Source organism: Drosophila innubila, assembly GCF_004354385.1.
Source record: "Drosophila innubila isolate TH190305 chromosome 2R unlocalized genomic scaffold, UK_Dinn_1.0 1_C_2R, whole genome shotgun sequence".
Classification (NCBI taxonomy): Eukaryota; Metazoa; Arthropoda; class Insecta; order Diptera; family Drosophilidae; genus Drosophila; species Drosophila innubila.
In genome coordinates this window covers 17,433,663-17,450,706 of record NW_022995374.1, presented here as the reverse complement: position 1 = coordinate 17,450,706, position 17,044 = coordinate 17,433,663, and the positions used below count along the sequence as shown (strand labels likewise).

At 38.0% G+C, this 17,044-nt stretch overlaps 3 protein-coding genes across 3 annotated transcripts; 1 reads left to right on the top strand and 2 right to left on the bottom strand.

The window, feature by feature from the left end:
- Window positions 1–957: 957 nt before the first annotated feature.
- Window positions 958–2,689, bottom strand: LOC117783067 (protein ORD). Its single transcript, XM_034620243.1, has 6 exons — window positions 2,647–2,689; window positions 1,946–2,571; window positions 1,637–1,886; window positions 1,393–1,572; window positions 1,256–1,333; window positions 958–1,200 (listed from the first exon to the last, which is right to left on the bottom strand). The coding sequence occupies exons 1-6, from the start codon at window positions 2,686–2,688 to the stop codon at window positions 961–963; spliced, it is 1,416 nt and encodes a 471-aa protein (XP_034476134.1). The 5' UTR covers window position 2,689; the 3' UTR covers window positions 958–960.
- Window positions 2,690–6,643: 3,954 nt separating this feature from the next.
- LOC117783066 (putative helicase mov-10-B.1) lies at window positions 6,644–8,751 on the top strand. Its single transcript, XM_034620241.1, has 5 exons — window positions 6,644–6,778; window positions 6,938–7,189; window positions 7,316–7,454; window positions 7,516–8,508; window positions 8,687–8,751. The coding sequence occupies exons 1-5, from the start codon at window positions 6,644–6,646 to the stop codon at window positions 8,749–8,751; spliced, it is 1,584 nt and encodes a 527-aa protein (XP_034476132.1).
- Window positions 8,752–15,032: 6,281 nt separating this feature from the next.
- Window positions 15,033–16,300, bottom strand: LOC117783637 (mediator of RNA polymerase II transcription subunit 12). The gene is made up of 4 exons (XM_034621141.1): window positions 16,190–16,300; window positions 15,385–16,139; window positions 15,277–15,326; window positions 15,033–15,219 (listed from the first exon to the last, which is right to left on the bottom strand). Exons 1-4 carry the CDS (start codon window positions 16,241–16,243, stop codon window positions 15,194–15,196), a joined length of 885 nt encoding a protein of 294 aa, XP_034477032.1. The 5' UTR covers window positions 16,244–16,300; the 3' UTR covers window positions 15,033–15,193.
- Between the last annotated feature and the right edge of the window lie 744 nt (window positions 16,301–17,044).

Below are 17,044 nucleotides of genomic sequence, written 5' to 3'. Positions count from 1 at the left end.
CTGCACTCAAATCGAGTATATCCCAACACCTGTCAGTGTTTTTTTTTTAATTAAACCTACATCAGATTTAGTACATACATATATTTGCAACTTATGACTGTAGAGTATTAAAATTAAACTACTTATTACTCTCTTTAAAAGAGTAGTAATGCATACCAAAAATAGATGAAATGCTGAAATTGTATAATGATATCTATGTATCACAAATTTAACAAACACCCATTCTTATTATTGTTGTGTAATATAGTTTATTTTATTAAATAAAGCTAATTCAGCCACGTTGCGTATGAGCGATGCTCAAATGAACCTAACAGACAACTTGTCTTCAAAAAAAAGAAAGAGAACAAAAGCAATATTTCAAGTGGTTGCTGGGCTCAACAAACGTGCCACTAAAAGTTGCACAAAACAACCACCAATCAGTCAAGCAGTCAGTCCGTCCGTCAGTCAGTCAGTCATCGTGTCAGTTTACGGATACGGATGCGGAAAACATTTTCTGTCAGCTGCATCCCTTAGCTCAACTTCTTCTAAACTATGTCAGTGTGGGCAAATGTTAAGGGAGATGAAGAGAGGAGAGACGAGCGGTCTGTTTGCTTAAAAATGCTTTTCGGTTTGCGCAAAATGCAATTCGCCAGCAAATGACGCGTTTCACCAACTGACAACCATTGTAGTTGCTTTAGCTGCTGCAGTTGTTGCATTTAGCCATGGCCTTTGCCATATTTTGGCCATCTGTCTGCCGGTTTGTGCCTTCCACAAACGTTGAGCTGACAGCCGGCAAAACTAATTGAAACGCAGCTGAGGAATGATTCTATGAAACTAGTTGAATGTAAAACAACTTAAATAGTTAAACTACAAAAAAAAAACATTCTTCTTAATTCAATATTGGAATCATTTATTTTGATTTTCTGTTCCCATGCATTATTCTTAAAAAATACTAATAATTATTATTTTAAATGCATGTGCCTAATTAATTTTCATTATACTCTTTAGATGCTCTACGCCACTGTCGGCTTTTTTGGTAACATCCATAAACACCTGCCAAGTGATGGAGTCATTACATTCATTATGACGTTGAATGCATTTGATCACCTGACGATTCTCTGGCAGCAGCGTCACGCCACTCGGATACTCGATGAAGACAACGAGACCCAGCGAAGTCGATACCTCAATGATGCGATTCAAATACCGTTTAGAAATCCATTTCTGCCAAAAATATTAAAAATAAAAAAGAGAATGTGAATATGAATATATAACATACCGGTGAAGTGGCATCTTTGGCATAATAGTTGTTTATAAAGAAGGCTCTTATATATTGTAAGGTAACAAATTCGGCCAGCTGTAGAAATATATGTTAATACGAGTGATCAATATAGAATATGTGTAGGGCTTACTTACCTTATCCAGCTGACTCAAGAACAGCACCGACTGATTGCTGGCCTTGGCCAGTGCTATCTGGAAGGACACTAAAAGTATATCCATGATGTTATGATCGGCATAATGCCAAAAGAATATGTTTTTATCGCTGCTCAATTTGATTCTTGTTCGCACATTGTGTAAATCAAAGTCAGCCACGTTCTATAAATGATAGTAGATATGGATTTAATTGATATGTCGAAATATTAATGCTGTATCCACCTACCACCTGATCCAATGTAGTGTACATATTCAGACGTGGAACAAAGAACCACACGGTGTACTCACTAAAGGTGATGAATTCAAAAATCTGACGCACTTGCTCAAAGATTTGCAACACAAAGCGGCGTTCGCTGAGTCGCACTATTTCGATGGCCGCCAGGCATTTTGTGGCCATCTTTTCCAAAAGCTCCGGTTGCTCATAGTCCGGGTAGTTGAAGAGTTTGGCAAAGTTCTCAAAGGGATTGCCATCGCTTCTGCAACGGCACAATAATTAGTATATACTTAGGTTTTGAGTTTGTGACTAGATATTCACTTGAGTTGCCTGTAGAAATTCGCATTGGACTGAATGATATTCAGCCAGTTGGTAACGCAGTTTTTGTTCACATTGTCTAATGAATCACTTTTATGTTGCGGCTGCACAAAAAATGTATCATGGTAGTCGACAAAGGCAAACTGTTGATAATTTCCAGAATCGATCTGAATACTGACACGATCAAGGAATCGGACGTCGTCGAATCGACGAATCACTATCACATTATACTCAATATCGTGACCTGATCTGTTAGCTCCTCGACGCTCACATCGCAATTGCTGACGCACTTGTGCCTGGGTTGAAGTGCTCGGATTCATGTCCAAATCGCTTTCTGAATCCGACTCGCGTTGTGTTGCAATGTCGGCAAAACACTTGAGCTTAAACGACATTTTCACACAGCCTTTACCAATTTCGAGCAGTGGCAAGTGTTGCAAGCTGGCTGCAGTTGCATACTCCTTGGTGCACAGCAGCTTGAGAGCCTGCCCAACTGGAGTAATTGTTCGCGATGATGAAGATACTTGGTCTCTACTCGTTTTGGCCAGATTGAAGAGCAATAGATGCACGTTATCCACTTCCGGGAATGTAATATTTACATTTTTGCAGCCTAAACAATCCTGAATAGTCAGCTGTATTGAAAAAATGATACGAAATTAATCATTTTTAAATAGTAATATTATTTATTTAGTATTAATTATGCATACCTTTGTTATACGCAATTCAGTTTTTTTACTTTTCTTCTCCATTGCCGACCATTTAAATGAAAACTTTGCGGACTATAACTTTTCGAAAGTCTTTACACATTGACGGCTTTACTAATAATAAATAGTGTTGGAAAACGCCCGCAATTAAGCTTAGTGCAGCCATGTGTTTCATTGGAATTTAAATGAACGAGTTCTAATGAAAAGTCAATAAAAATTTAAAATAGTTATTGTTATGTTGAGTTATGAATTTGATAATTTCTTTTTTATTTTTGGCCATTCACAAATTAATTTGCTTTGAATTATTATGAATTAATCGAAAATATATCGAACTATCGTCTAAATGAAGTTTACTCTATACAGTGTACACCCTGTTATGTACAAAAAATTCCAAAAGTTAACATGATCAAGATAAAAGCGTTACTGAGCTACTTTTTTACCAAAAGATAAATTAAGAACAGAAAATGAAATAATTAAAGTTATTCATACTGTGGGAGTTATGCTTGGCAAACCAAAGTTGGTGAGAGCACAACAAAATATTCGGAACCTAACAGGGAATTAAGATAATGAGAGCTGGCCGCACGAAGTGAGCCATTAAATTAGAATAAACAAACATAGTACATAAATTTAAGATTAACGGCTTTCTAAGTGCCGCCAATGCCCCAACAGTGTAATCTCTGGCCAACAATTAGTCCAATGTGGCATATTAAAATCGCTATAAAATTGAGTTTTCCATACAGAGAAGATGTTCAAGAGCTTGGTGAACTTTTGAATTCAGCCTCTGTTCATTTCCACCGCATTGTCGCATCGTAAAAATGCCAACAAAGTATTTTTTTTTCCAAAAATTAAACTCAAATGTGTTTTTTTTTTTTTTAATTTTTATGGGCCGCTCTAAAGAGTTTCGCTGCTTTTATGATCCGGATATCAAAATATTATGGATGTGTGATTGTCGCTTTTAATGCGAAACCGTCGTCAAGTGCAAGTTCCTCAAACTGGAACTGAATTTGAAACTGAATTCGAGCCTGACGAAAATCATTTATAAATTTCAGCCGCCATCTTTATGCGGTTTATGAGCTTTTGATATTTTTAATGCTGATTACGTTTTGGCGCACTGCGTGTCACTTGATTTACAAAAGATCCTGACCATGAACACTTGAGTTCCGATCATTAGGCTTTAAAGACTGCCCAAGTTCGGGTCGTATATTATAACTGTGGACCACACAGGCAGCTGTTTTAACTAATTACAAGTGCTAGCGGCTTTAAGCAGTCCAAATAACTGCTATTCGATTTTTCCATTACCATCAGACTAAGAAAAGTAATTCAATAAGCCTCAATATACCGCACACAAGCAACTGTTGTTATCGTAAAATATTTACCTCCATTTCTCGCATCCCCAAATCACTTAGGCCTGTGGCAAATTCGTTAAGAGCGCAGACAGTTGCAATAGAGCTGTGGCCACCTAATAAGCCAACTTTGGCTCCCCATTTACGTGGACGAGAACGAGTACGAATCGTAGTACTCGCCAACTCGTAATACTAAAGAAATTATGGCAATTTAACGGACGATCGCGATTCTCCAGACTCCAAAGTCTCACATCGCAATTAGATGTGCCTTTGGGGGATTTCTGCAGTGCAGTTGTGTCCAACTCTCTGGTACCAGAGCGGTCGGTAGTCGTTGAGATTTTATCGCAAACATAAATTTACTCAGATAAAAGCGCGAAAATGCTGCTCATGACTGGCTTCATGTCCACACAACACACACTGTGTTGTGGACTGGAAATACTCTTATTCCATTTGTATGCCCCGCCTCCGCCCTCGCCCCCGCAGTCTGGATGCACCGCATAGTTTTCGATCATTGGGTAAAAGAAATTATAGCAATTTGCTTGTCAAATTGTTGCAGACCGAGGCAATAAATCGAGCGCTTTATGAGGCTGTGTGGTGCCGATCGCGATAGAGTTGTTTTAGAAATAAATTATCCCCAAGGCTCACTCAGCTGGAGATCCTCGTTGGCGGTTGGAGGACTCCAGCTCCATTTATTGCTCGTAAACTTGTAAATTGTGCAATTTCATTGGTGTGGCTTTTACTTAAGCCGATCATTTTTTTTTTAGTTTTATCCACTAATTTAATGGTGCTATACCATAAAGCAAAGCAATTGAATAATTCGAAGACGTATCGATTGACGGTGGTATAAATTGATTGAAATATGTATTGATAGTTTGATTAATGGATGCATTTGACTTTTAAGATGATCTATGATTTGGCATGGATAAAATGTGTGCCAAATATATCTTAGCACTGGAAGCTAAACTATCTGTGAATAAGTAGAGCATTTTTTGATATTTCCTTCTGAATTTCGCCTGTTAAAATCTTAAAAAATTAAGTTAGCAATGATTAAATATTTAGCCAAACTGCGTTCCTCTATACAATCAATAACTATACAATAGTAACTTATGATTCTAATACACCGAAATTGTCTTAACTACTCATACAATGTAGACCAAGCTCTTCTCCCACTATTCTTCCAATTGGCCCAAACCAAGTCGGCTCACATCTGCAATTACGGACGGAAAATTTTATTGTCTTTCTGTTATGTATGGCGCTTGCACCTGGCCTGGTTTTCGTATTGGAGCTGGAATTGGAGCCATATGTACGAGCTGGAGCTACCATTGGCCGTAATTTGAAATGTTTACGGTACATTTAATTTCATTTGGATTATTACAATATGCTTTAGGAACTTGGCTCTCTTATGCTCCATTTGCGGCGCATTTCCCGGAACAATGAGCCATGAAGTGGGCGGCATTTGTAGTTGCACGTGAATAACATCTTCACCGACTCTTTCTCAGTATCTGCCTCCTTCTCTCTACCAGGTGCTAGATGCCGGCATACTCCTCTTCCATTGTTGTTGCCAAAATGTAATTGCGAATTTCAGACAAATGTGAAATTTGAATTTACAAGTTTAACTTTTCTTGCAACGAGTCAAATCATTTGTTTGGCTTGCTTACAGACATACAAATATGTACAAATATATACGTATACATACGTGTATATAAAATGTCGACTTCTTTTGTATGTTGAGTGTGTAGTTGGCAATACTCGACTTAGTTCATTTGTTCCATTTCAACGCTCTCAGCAGAAGGCACAAGGCAGCACTTCTTGCCAGGCCGCATAAACAAATGTACTCGTCGGTCTCCATATCCCGTTCCCTTAACTTAGCCACCATATACGGTATATACGGTACTTTCAGTTTCAACGCTCTTCCCCTCTTCCCGTTTACCGCTCAACGAAGCCGTCTTTATTTCACAATGGCAACCGTTGCTATATTTCCGTTTCTTGCCCTTTGTACTTTAGAAGGATTGGGTTGAATTGAAGCCGTAGGTAGTCTATCATAAGTATGAATATACATTCAATTGTCTGGGTGTTTGTGATAAATCAAAAAAATAAAACGTTACTCAACAGTCAACCCAACATATTATTGCATTCTGATAAGATTGAACAATAAAACATCATCTACATGAAAGATTTCCATATTTGAAAATATAAATTATTAATTTACTTATTTATCAGTCTTATAAAATGTAGTATTAAGACAACCTTACTTTTGAACAATTGGCGCTAATCAAAAACAAATTTTTGGGTAATCGACATTGAAATCCAATCTATGTACATATCGATATGTACCTCCGCTGAATCTTAAAATGTGGGATTCCCCTAAATATACATATTTTCAAAGCAAAAACGTCGCACCACCAAAAATTCCAGTCATTCAAAAGCTGACTGCTGTAAGTAATGAGCTTTTGAGCTGATTGTCTAAACAGATGGCAGCACTGATAAAGTACGACTTCAATTGAATTCAACAGGCCAGTTTCAAGTTACGAGCGAACAGGGAAAGTTCTCAGATTGTGCGGGGTGATTATAATTTAATAATTATTTGATCATTTGATAAATATCTACACACTAAGTTATATTAGAATATAACACTGTGATCTGCATTGATTGAAAATATGGAAATTGATGAATACGCACCCAAAGATTCCATGCTACAGGCACTTAAAGTCAATTTCAATGACGAGAGTCTGATAGCAGCTGAAAAAGACATTGTCGCATATTTGCAGACTCAGCAACTAAACCGAGATAATGTATGTATGGTGCTAAAATTGCTTCTCAGTATAGAGGATATATCTACAATGCAAATGTTTGCGAAACTTATGGAGACGAATCGGATTGTTGAAAAAATTGAGATAATTAATAAAAATAAAAAAGAAGTAAGGATTCTATACAAAGTTAAGGTTACACAGACGAAAGTGAATCCTGAAGATGTGCTAACCGCCGACATTGACGAACTAGTGCTGGTGCCCAAAGCCAGTTTGTTAGCCTCGCCAAGGCCAAAGCACCTTATCTTGGAACAGCTACCGCATATACACGAGAGTATCGGTTCTGAAATAGAATGGAACCTACAAATGCGCCGACATGTTGGTCACATCACGAAGGTGGAACGCACCAGCGTCACCTTCAACTGTAATTCGAGTCCCGACTTCCAGAAATTCAAAGTTATTTATCGCTCTAACCGAATTCCATTTCGCTTAATGTATGAAGCAATAGATTGTTTGAAGAAGTATTCTACAATTCGAAACTACCTGTTTCCGTTATTCAATGAACGGGTTAAAAATCTTCAGACATCGAAGGTCGTTATTCCGACTTCTTTTAAGCTAATCAACGAATCTATTGCAACAAATGTTGAACAGTTGCAGGCTGTTAAGCAAATCCTAGCTGGTCCAAGCACTTTGGCACCCTATATTGTATTCGGACCGCCTGGTGAGTATCAGACCTGATAAATATTGATAATTTAATCACATACTAATCGAACCCTTTACAGGCACTGGTAAAACCACGACCATTGTTGAGGCCATTCTACAACTATATAGCCCATCCTCAAATAAACGTATAATTGTAACTGCAGGATCGAATTCAGCTTGTGATACTATTGGACTAAGGATTTGTGAGTGTATTGAGAAAGACGAAAGATTTTCTTATGACCGCGAAATGTCAAATTCAATTCTTTTGCGAGTGTTTTCGGATTCAAGATCAGAAAAAGACTTGAAATTGGTGCATCCGTTGGTATTGAGAAACTCTAACTACCATCACATAAAGAACGCTAAACAAGGGATAGAAGAAGATCCGATAGACTTGAATGAGTATGGCATCATTGTGGCCACATTGTGTAAAGTTGCCTGCATGGCTCGAAAGAGAAAGCTAAAAAATGTCAAACACATTTTCATTGATGAGGCGGCAGCATCCTCTGAGCCGGAATCGCTTTTAGGTATCGTGCACCTTAAAAACCGTGACTGTCATGTGATACTCTCCGGTGATCACAAGCAATTAGGTCCGGTTATCAAGAGCAAACGTGCATCATCACTGGGTCTGGGTCAGTCTCTGATGGGACGTCTGATGGACAGCGAGTTGTACAAGGTAGACGATAGTGGTAACTACGATTGCACATTGCAGACCCGTTTACGTCGAAACTACAGATCTCATCCGGAGATTGTGGGTCTGTTTAACAAGCTCTATTATAATAACGAGCTCGTCCCACTTGCGCCACTGGAAAGGATCAACCAGGCCGCCAACTGGGACTTGCTGCCCAATGCACAGTTCCCCATATTATTCCAGGCCACATATGGCAAAACGGAACGTCAACCTTTATCCTTCAGCAGTTACAACGAGTTGGAAGCCGAGGTCCTTTGCTGGTTCGTGTGGATTCTGCTCAAAAAGGGACTAGGCAATGGCTCAAAAGTGGAGCAAGAGGACATTGGTGTCATTTCACCCTACTTGGCGCAGTGTGCGCTTCTTAGCAAGAAACTCCGTCAGCGGGGTAAGTTCAAAGTTAAGGTGGGAAGTGTCGAGAGCTTTCAAGGACGTGAGAAACCAATTATTATTGCTTCGCTCGTTTGCTCCTTTACAAACGCGGCTTTTCTCTCTGAACCCCGTCGACTAAATGTGCTTCTTTCGAGACCCATGTCGCTTTTAATATTGATTGGTAATCCGATCAGTCTCAGCCAGTCTGAAGACCTTAAGTTCATTATCGATCAGTGCAAGTTGCACGGACATCTTTTAAACAAGAAAAAAGAAAAGAAGAACAAGAAGAAGTTGAAGTCGAAGAATAAAGTTAAGTCTAAGACACTAGCAAGTCAGATGTCCAAATTATCCTTGAATAGCTCTACAGCTCCAGAGACAACGAAAGGTATCCTACATTAAATAACAATTTATATTCAATGTCTTAAAATAATTTTAAAACTTATCATTGCTGTGTTTATTTTAAAGTACTTAAAAAGAATTAAGAAAGAATTAAATTAAATTACGTTTGCATTATTTTACTAATAATTAATTGTTTTTATATGTTTCAAAATATTATGAAAATAATCAACTTGAAGTACGAGTATCAACGAATGTTCACTTATTTACAATAAATAATTATATAATTGCATGTTATATATTTAAAAATAATTGAGATATTGAAAAACAAATGATTTTTTTCTTTAATTATTGTTTCAAACTAATTTCAAATGAAATATGAGTCTTAACAAATGTACTCTTTATGACAATAAATGGAAAAGTAATTGTTAAGATATATTTTAAAATAATGAAGAATATATTCAAAAGCAAATACGAGTGTACACTTTTTAATAAATAATTGTTTTTTATAAATTGCATAAAACATAAAAAAAAAGAAAGTATTCAATACAAATAATGAATGTACTCTTTTTGATAATAAATAATTGCTTTATATTATTTTAACTTAGTGAGATTGAGAAATCAATCAAAATAAGGTTAAAGTATGAATTATATTTATATTTTTGCTATAAATAAATAATTTCTTTCACAGCTCAGCTGCAGTCACATTCAAGGGTATACAGCAGTCGATAAATGTTTAATATAGCTCCGATTTGTTCAGTGCCTTTTGCGCATTTGTTCAGCTTTGTATTCGAGCTCCGTGGGGAGCTTTTGTGTTCGAGCGTCATACCGAAAAAGTTGCATTTCACGTATTGTTGGCTTTGGCTGCATTCGCTTTGCTTCTTCATATTTTCTTGCTGTTGTAATACTTCAGAGCGAGGACCAAAGCCAAAGTGGTGCGTTCCGGTCGGCCGCATAGAACACAGCCCATGTGGCATGTGGCATGGGGCATGGGGCATGGGGCATGGCCGACTGCAGACTCCTTCGTATGCACACATGCACAAATACAATTAGAGACTTGGTTTGTTGGTTCAACTTGTTTGCTTACATTCAACTTACTTCACTTCTGCTGCGATAGTTTCTTCTATTCCATGTGCCACTTGCCACTTGCTATTTACCCCCCTCCCTCTCCCCCTCCCCACTCCTAGACACCCACCACTCACACAGCTCCATCAAAAGTTTCTGGCCAACTTTGTGCTCGTCATTGTGTGAGCGCCTTAACTTAATTTTGTGGATTTCTATGCATTTCTCTTCGGCTGTATGTGTGTGTGTGTGTGTGAGTGGAGTTTTGTGTTTGTTTAAATGTTGTATAATTCACTGATTTCTTGTGGCTTTTGTTGTATTTTTGTTGGTACAACTGTATGATTACATTTGGTTTCAAATCTCAACAATGCTTCTTTGTGTGCTGACAAAAATGCAGCTGAGAATTGTGTTATAATCCTTTAGTCGAAATCTGACGAAATGGAATATTTAAACAGTTTGCCTTTTCAGATGTTAGACTTAGGGGTTGTATCCCTTAAAGAATTGACCATTTAAATTACTTGAAACGAGCAATTGTATATCCTAAAAAAGACATTTCTAACATTATGTAAACATTCTGAAATACAAATAGTTTGTTTGCCTAAGCTGCTGCTAAATACTAGATCATTTTTGTAATCCGCATAGAAATCTTTCATTACTGTTTAAGGCTATAAAATAACCGAAATACTTAACTCGACAGAGAGAAAGAGGGAGAGAGAGAGATGAGATGAGATGAGGGACATGTACTGTAAATTGTTGTATCCAAAATTTATTGGCAGCACTTATCAGATTCGCTCATAAATCTGAGCAAAAAAAGCCGTTCAAAGTCAATTTCTCTTCCACTGAGAGAGAGAGGCGAGTGGCGAGAGGAGCAAGGGGCGTGGGCGTGGACGTGGGCGTGAGTGTGGGTGGCTGACAGGCAGCGAGACATTTATTTGCATGCCCCACAGTCCGTCCAACATTGGTCGCACAATCCACAAATTAACATGACATTTTTACAAGCCCAAACATGTGTACACATGAGCCTCCGGTCCGAGTTCGTGTGTCCGGGTCCAAGTCACAACCGCTCGAAATTAATGGCCAGCCAGCCAGCCAGTCAGCTATCCGGCCAAAAACAACAAGAACAACTAGATATTGCCCTGGACATCGGCAGTTATGGACATGGGCCAAAAAGTCAAACATTTGGACAGCATCTGCGGCTGCTGAATATTGAGATCGAAGCGAACAGGTTGCCGGTTTATGCATGTGCCGCCTGGCCATAAATTTAATTACCCAAAGCACACAAAATGAGCAAAACAAAAAGCCATTAGCTCAGGTGAAGGCAATATTCATTGCAGCCAGCATCATCCCATGTGATTCAACATTCTCGCTTTCGCTATAAACCCATTCGACATTATTTTGCATGCCAGACATTCGATAATTTGGGCCAAGTGATGTACACACCCACACACGAACACACACGTGCATATGCACAGGCAATTCAGCTGAACAATTTTCACTAGTCCATAAAAGGCGAAAGCCGAGTAAAATACACATACACTCAAATCGTGACAAAACATTTGGCCAACGAGTTTTAACTTTTTGTGCAAATATTCATCTATGGCTAGGACGATGACACAAACGACAATGATGAAGTTATCAGCAAAAAAGCAAACAGGCAAAATGTTGGCACAGTTTCAAAAAACCAAAACCAAACAAAACACAAAAATTGAGAGACAAAAATCAAAAAAGCACAGTGCAAATTCGAAACAAGGTCTGTCAATTCCAAATCAGTAACAGCACTCTCTCAAAGCTGTAAATGCTTTCTGCAAAATCAAAAAAAAAAAAAAAAGAATGCAAAAACTACAAGTTAAATTCATGTTGATTTTCATGTTTCTCACAAAGCTCTGAACACATAATTTTTGCAATTTAGGCACTTATATTTCATTTCGGTTTGCTGTTGTCGCCGCCAACAACTTAAGACATTTCCATATCAGAGTAGAATGATTTTTCGATTTATTTTTTTGTGTGTCACATTTTGAATGAAAATGCTGTCAGCTTCATTTGTCTGGCAGTTGTGGCTCTTTGCCCTATTATTTTGACCACAAAAACTGCATTAAACTGAGAATTTCAGTTGTCTTTCAGTTGAGCAGCATAATAATGAATCTAAGATTTTTTGTATGAATTTAATTGATATTTAAATTTAATACCAAACTGTGGTTGTTTCTCGTGCTCAAAAATACAACGATTGTGCATTTTTCGGAACATTTAAGCATAGTTTTATTTTCCATTTAATTGAACAGAAACCAATTTTTTTTGAAGCATACCAATTTCCCTCAAGCAATTGTAAAATGCAATTTTCAAGGTGGTTTCAGTGGTGCACCTGTCTCCAGCTGCTGCTGCTTTTACCATTGTTCCACTTGGCCATGTTGGTGCAGTCACAAAAATATGACATATGTTGATGCCAACATGAAGTAGTCTGCAAAATAATAAAATGATTCTAATAAATTGTGTGCTACAAAATATTCCAATGCACTTATTCTATGGCTTGCTGCCTTCAAGCGGAAATAGCACATTTTGCAGAAAGTGGTGTGTGTGTGTGTGTGTAAGTGTGTGAGTGTGTGGGTGGGGACTGCATGTGGAGTATAAAAGGAATTAGGAATGCAATTTGAGGTTATGTTGGCAATGTGCGCCCAAGCAGATCAGTTGTCGGTCCCGTTAGTCGCCTTCGTATCCAAGCAACCGCATTTGTAATATACGTATGTGTGTGTCAGTTGGACAAACAGACAGTTGCTCTGGCAGTTGGACAGTTGCAGACGCAGCAAGCGACCCACACACTTTGGACCAGGCCAGTACCATAATTTAGCCAAGCGTACTTGAACCCCCATCCTCTGATCCTTCGAATTGCCTAGATATTAATAGACAAAATTTTTGAGTATTGCTTCCGTCATGAATAAAATTTTCGTACAGCAACGCATAACCAGCAAGAACAACAACAACAACAACAACAACAACGTAGGGTTTTCAACTTTTGACAAGGCAACCTAACAGACACTTGCTGCACGCCCCAAAAAGAAACTTCTCCAGGGACTTTCGACTCCAGCAGCACTGGACAGCACTGCACTCACATTGTCCTGGGCGTCAGTTTCCTTGGCGTCTCTCTCTCTCGCTCTCTCCCTCTCTCTCTCTCTTTCTCTGATGTTACCAAAGTTTTCAAATGTCCATTCGTGGAGCATTCAACGTCCATTCAGCTGTCTGTTTTTGTGGGTTTTTTAATTTTAATGATGCCTCAACTGCCACCGTATTATTCTGGCAGCAAGCTACCCTACACTCACAACCCCCTACCCCCTACTCTTTACCCTCTGTCCCGGTTCAAGAACAAAAAATGTAAAATACTTGCGGGAGCTGCTTCTGCAAAATTCTCAACCAAAACAATTTTAGGCATGTGCATTTTATGTGCGCATCGGGACTCGGTTCAGATGGAACTCTATGTTATGGAACGTATTTGTGCTTGTGTGTGTGTTCAGCCGTGTGTGTATTTGTGGCAATGCCCAAGCTGCATCTGGATGGCAGTTTAAATGAGATTATTTTAGTTTTGGCATAGTTGAAATTTCACAAAATGTATGAGCAAGACACGAAACTCGTTTTGTAATTTAGCAAAGGCAAGCTTCTTTAACAGGAAGACATATTTTTGGTTTTAAGGAAGGAAGCAAGTCGAATTTAAAAAAATTGAGTTTTCTTACTACATACTTAACTAATAAATAAAGAAAAAAATTATTAGGAACTTAAACTTTAAGGGAAAACTCCAATCAAATCAATAGAGAAGATCAATGTTATTATCTGCGTAGGAGTTGTAAGATCCTTAGTAAGTGTTTTAAGGCTAACTTCATTGGTGAAGCAACTCTTGGGAAACTGTCTGTCTACCATTGGCGCCAACTTCTTTCAAAAGTGAAGCAACTGCAATTTGTGGCATAGAAATGCAACCACTATAAAATGCGACAAAAGCAAAGTCGGTTGAATAAACAACTAAAAGATTTATAGATATCAACAAAAAAGAGTGTCACATAAAATATTCACACCTTTGCTGCCAGAATCTAACGACCAACAAAATGACTTACTTCTGGCCCACAGTCTCCCCCCAGCTCCCTATCCATGGAAGAGTATTGGTGTGGGTATGGTTAGGACTAAGCCATAGCCACATCCACTGAGTGGACGCTCGTAACGCCAGCTGATGCCGTTAGTTCGATAAAGCCATTGTTTATATTCGATCCAATGAGTTGGATTGCATTTTAGCCATAAGTTGGCAGCATTTTTTATGCGTTCATCATGCGGTCAGCATAAATTTTTCATCGCTCGCTCGCTCATTCGATGGTTGACTGTTTGGCTGTTTGGCTGCTGCTTTTGCCTGGTTGGCTCATTTTTTAGCCAAATGTCTTGATAGCGGACTCCGGCTAGTTGCAACATGTTGCCAATTTTGATGTCTGAATGCTATAAATCAAAGCGTTTAAAGCCAAATCCGCAGCCAAAGAGAAAACCCCACGCCAAATGCATTTGTGGCCGACAGCGAAAACTGAAAACTTTTACTTCTCCGCTTTCCCAAAAAGTTTTGTTGTTGCTGCTGTTGTTGTCGTTGCGGTATTTGTGGCTGACTGTAGAATTATACAAAGACTTTGAAGAACTAACTGTACAGCATAGAACTGACAGAGCTATTCAGATTTCTATTTAAATATATTTCAAACATTTTATAAACCAACTGACAACCAGGGAATCAAACCGAACCAGATATGAAAACAATTCAATGAAAAAATTTAAAATGTTAAAATTCTTATGACATTAGTTGATTTCAATTGAAAATCGCAATCTGTGAAAAAGTATTTAAACAAAATGAATATAAATGCAGAATTCATTTAGATGGCAATCGATAATCAAAATGACATTCCGCTTCGGTTCAGTTGTGAAAGCTTGAAGTTGGTCAAGCTTTTGATCTAGGACTTAATTTTGTTCACTCTGCTTTTTTTTATAAATGTTTCAGTATCAAATTTAAGCATTTTTTTATACCAAATTTAAAATAAAGTAATTAAACTCACTTGCACATAAATATTTAATTATAAATGAACTAAAATTATAATGTCTGCAATGAATCTAAGAAGTGCTTTCTGGCAAAAATTTGTTTAAGTATCGCTGATTGTATTTTAGAATGCAAGAGGAACTTTTACAATATTGTTTGCTAATATGAACAAATTCATAACGTGTTTTGTTGGCCAAGAACACTCAAGCCCAGCCAGAGGGACAAAGGGACGAAACTAAAAGGAATTCGGCAGCTCCAATTAGCGCCAATGAGGAACCTTTTTGCCTACAAAGAAATTATAAAATAAAAATCATTACATTATTAAAAAAATGAATGCATTACCATCACTGCTGCTCCTGGAATACCGCATAGAGTCCTGCATTGTTGGCGAGCTGAAAATAAATACATAGATAAACATAATCCATGTGAATCCTTTAGAGGAATACTCACTTTAAACCATTGCGAGCCTCCCTATAGATACTAGTGTTGGTAGAATAATCATATTGGGATTTCATACGGGGTTGTTGTTGTTGTTGTTGCTGTGGCTGCTGCTGATGCTGCTGTGGTATACTCTGCATAGTCTGCATGCTGGGATAGCTCTGAGAGTAGTTCCACATACTGCTGGGCATCATTTGGGATCCGTTGGCAGCGCTGCCGTAATTCAACCAATTGGAGGTTCCGGCACTGGTACCGCCGGACAATCTGCTATTATTTTGCTGCTGATGTTGTTGTTGTGGTTGCATTTGGGGCATTTGGGACATTTGGGGCATTTGTGACATTTGGGACATTTGGCCATTGGGACTCATTTGAGACATGGCCGACAGTGGCTGCAGATCGGGCACAACCACATTCATACCGCTGCCATCGATCCCACCCATAACTGGCATCATGGTCATGCTGCTCAAGGGTGTTACAGCTCCAGGTGGTAATTGGGACATGGTTGGCATCGAGACTGGCGACATGGTCATCTGGCCTTGCCCTTGTTGCATCGGTGGCATCATGCCCATCGGTTGTGGTTGCATCATGTTCCCCTGCATCGGATAAGACATTTGGCTCATTGTCGACATCGGCATCTGGCCCATCGGCGACATATTTCCCATAGGCATCTGCATCTGATTCATATTCATGCCCGTCCCCGGCATGGTCATCATTGGCATGGATGATGCACGTTGTGACTGGCCACCCATCTGAGGCATGCCTCCCATCTGTGAAAATATTGTTAACTTTTCACATTTTCAGTTGTCTATAAAATTACCTTATTGCCATCTTCGGAATAATCCGATTCGTAGGGCATTTGTAAATAGTTCATATTTAAATTGGAAATTATTTAAAAGTTTCCCGAAAATATGTAAGCAAAGCACTAAGAATTTGGAGTAGAATTTATATTTTTTTTTAAAAGATTTTTTATTCTTTCGATCTGAACATTAGAAGAAAACTAACTAAATAAAATGCTGATAACATTTCAAATAGATGTCAGAAGTAAAAGCCAGCTGGGATCACATAAAAAAAAAATCTTAAATACCAGCCCTTTAACATTATATAAAAAATTTTGCACTCTCATAACTTTATCAAAACTCAACCAATTTCCATGCACAATGTCAATTTGATCATGATTTGACCTCCAAATTGATTCTGCATTTAAATTTTCTTTATTTTTGAAAATTCTATGTTTTTGACCTTAACCCGTCCATAATCCATAATATTAATGCCAAGAGCTTCACAGTTTTTTTTTTTGCTGTCATATTCCATAAATTTGTCAAAACAAGCAATTTTCATGTGGAATGTCAGTTTAATAATTTGAAGTGATGAGCCTTCACAATTTTGCAGCGATAATTCATATTTTTTTTAATTATTTCATAATCGATTTCATCAAAAATCCAAGCAAGCCAAAGAAAATGTTTTCTTTTGCTCTCTCTTCCTGATACAAGTTTGCATTTCATAGCACGAGTTTTAAGAATTAAATTTATGAAAACTTAATCGTTATTCACAAGAAATAAAATATAATCGATTTCATAGATTTAAAATCGAATCGAGTGTCAGCACTATTTTTTCAACAGAAGTCATAAAAGTGTCGCTATTTGCAATGTCAAAAGAGGTGAAAAAATTAACA

Bases quoted from the DNA above. Each gene is read 5' to 3' on its own strand.
- LOC117783067 (XM_034620243.1), bottom strand. From the start codon at position 2,688: ATGGAGAAGAAAAGTAAAAAAACTGAATTGCGTATAACAAAG. The intron at 1,573-1,636 runs GTAGGTGGATAC...TATCATTTATAG, and splicing joins ACACTACATTGGATCAGGTG to AACGTGGCTGACTTTGATTT. The intron at 1,201-1,255 runs GTATGTTATATA...TATTTTTGGCAG, and splicing joins CCAAAGATGCCACTTCACCG to AAATGGATTTCTAAACGGTA.
- LOC117783066 (XM_034620241.1), top strand. From the start codon at position 6,644: ATGGAAATTGATGAATACGCACCCAAAGATTCCATGCTACAGGCACTT. The intron at 7,190-7,315 runs GTTATTTATCGC...AAAAATCTTCAG, and splicing joins CCGACTTCCAGAAATTCAAA to ACATCGAAGGTCGTTATTCC. The intron at 8,509-8,686 runs GTAAGTTCAAAG...TAATCCGATCAG, and splicing joins CAAGAAACTCCGTCAGCGGG to TCTCAGCCAGTCTGAAGACC.
- LOC117783637 (XM_034621141.1), bottom strand. From the start codon at position 16,243: ATGAACTATTTACAAATGCCCTACGAATCGGATTATTCCGAAGATGGC. The intron at 16,140-16,189 runs GTAATTTTATAG...ATATTTTCACAG, and splicing joins ATTCCGAAGATGGCAATAAG to ATGGGAGGCATGCCTCAGAT. The intron at 15,327-15,384 runs GTGAGTATTCCT...ATTTATTTTCAG, and splicing joins GAGGCTCGCAATGGTTTAAA to CTCGCCAACAATGCAGGACT.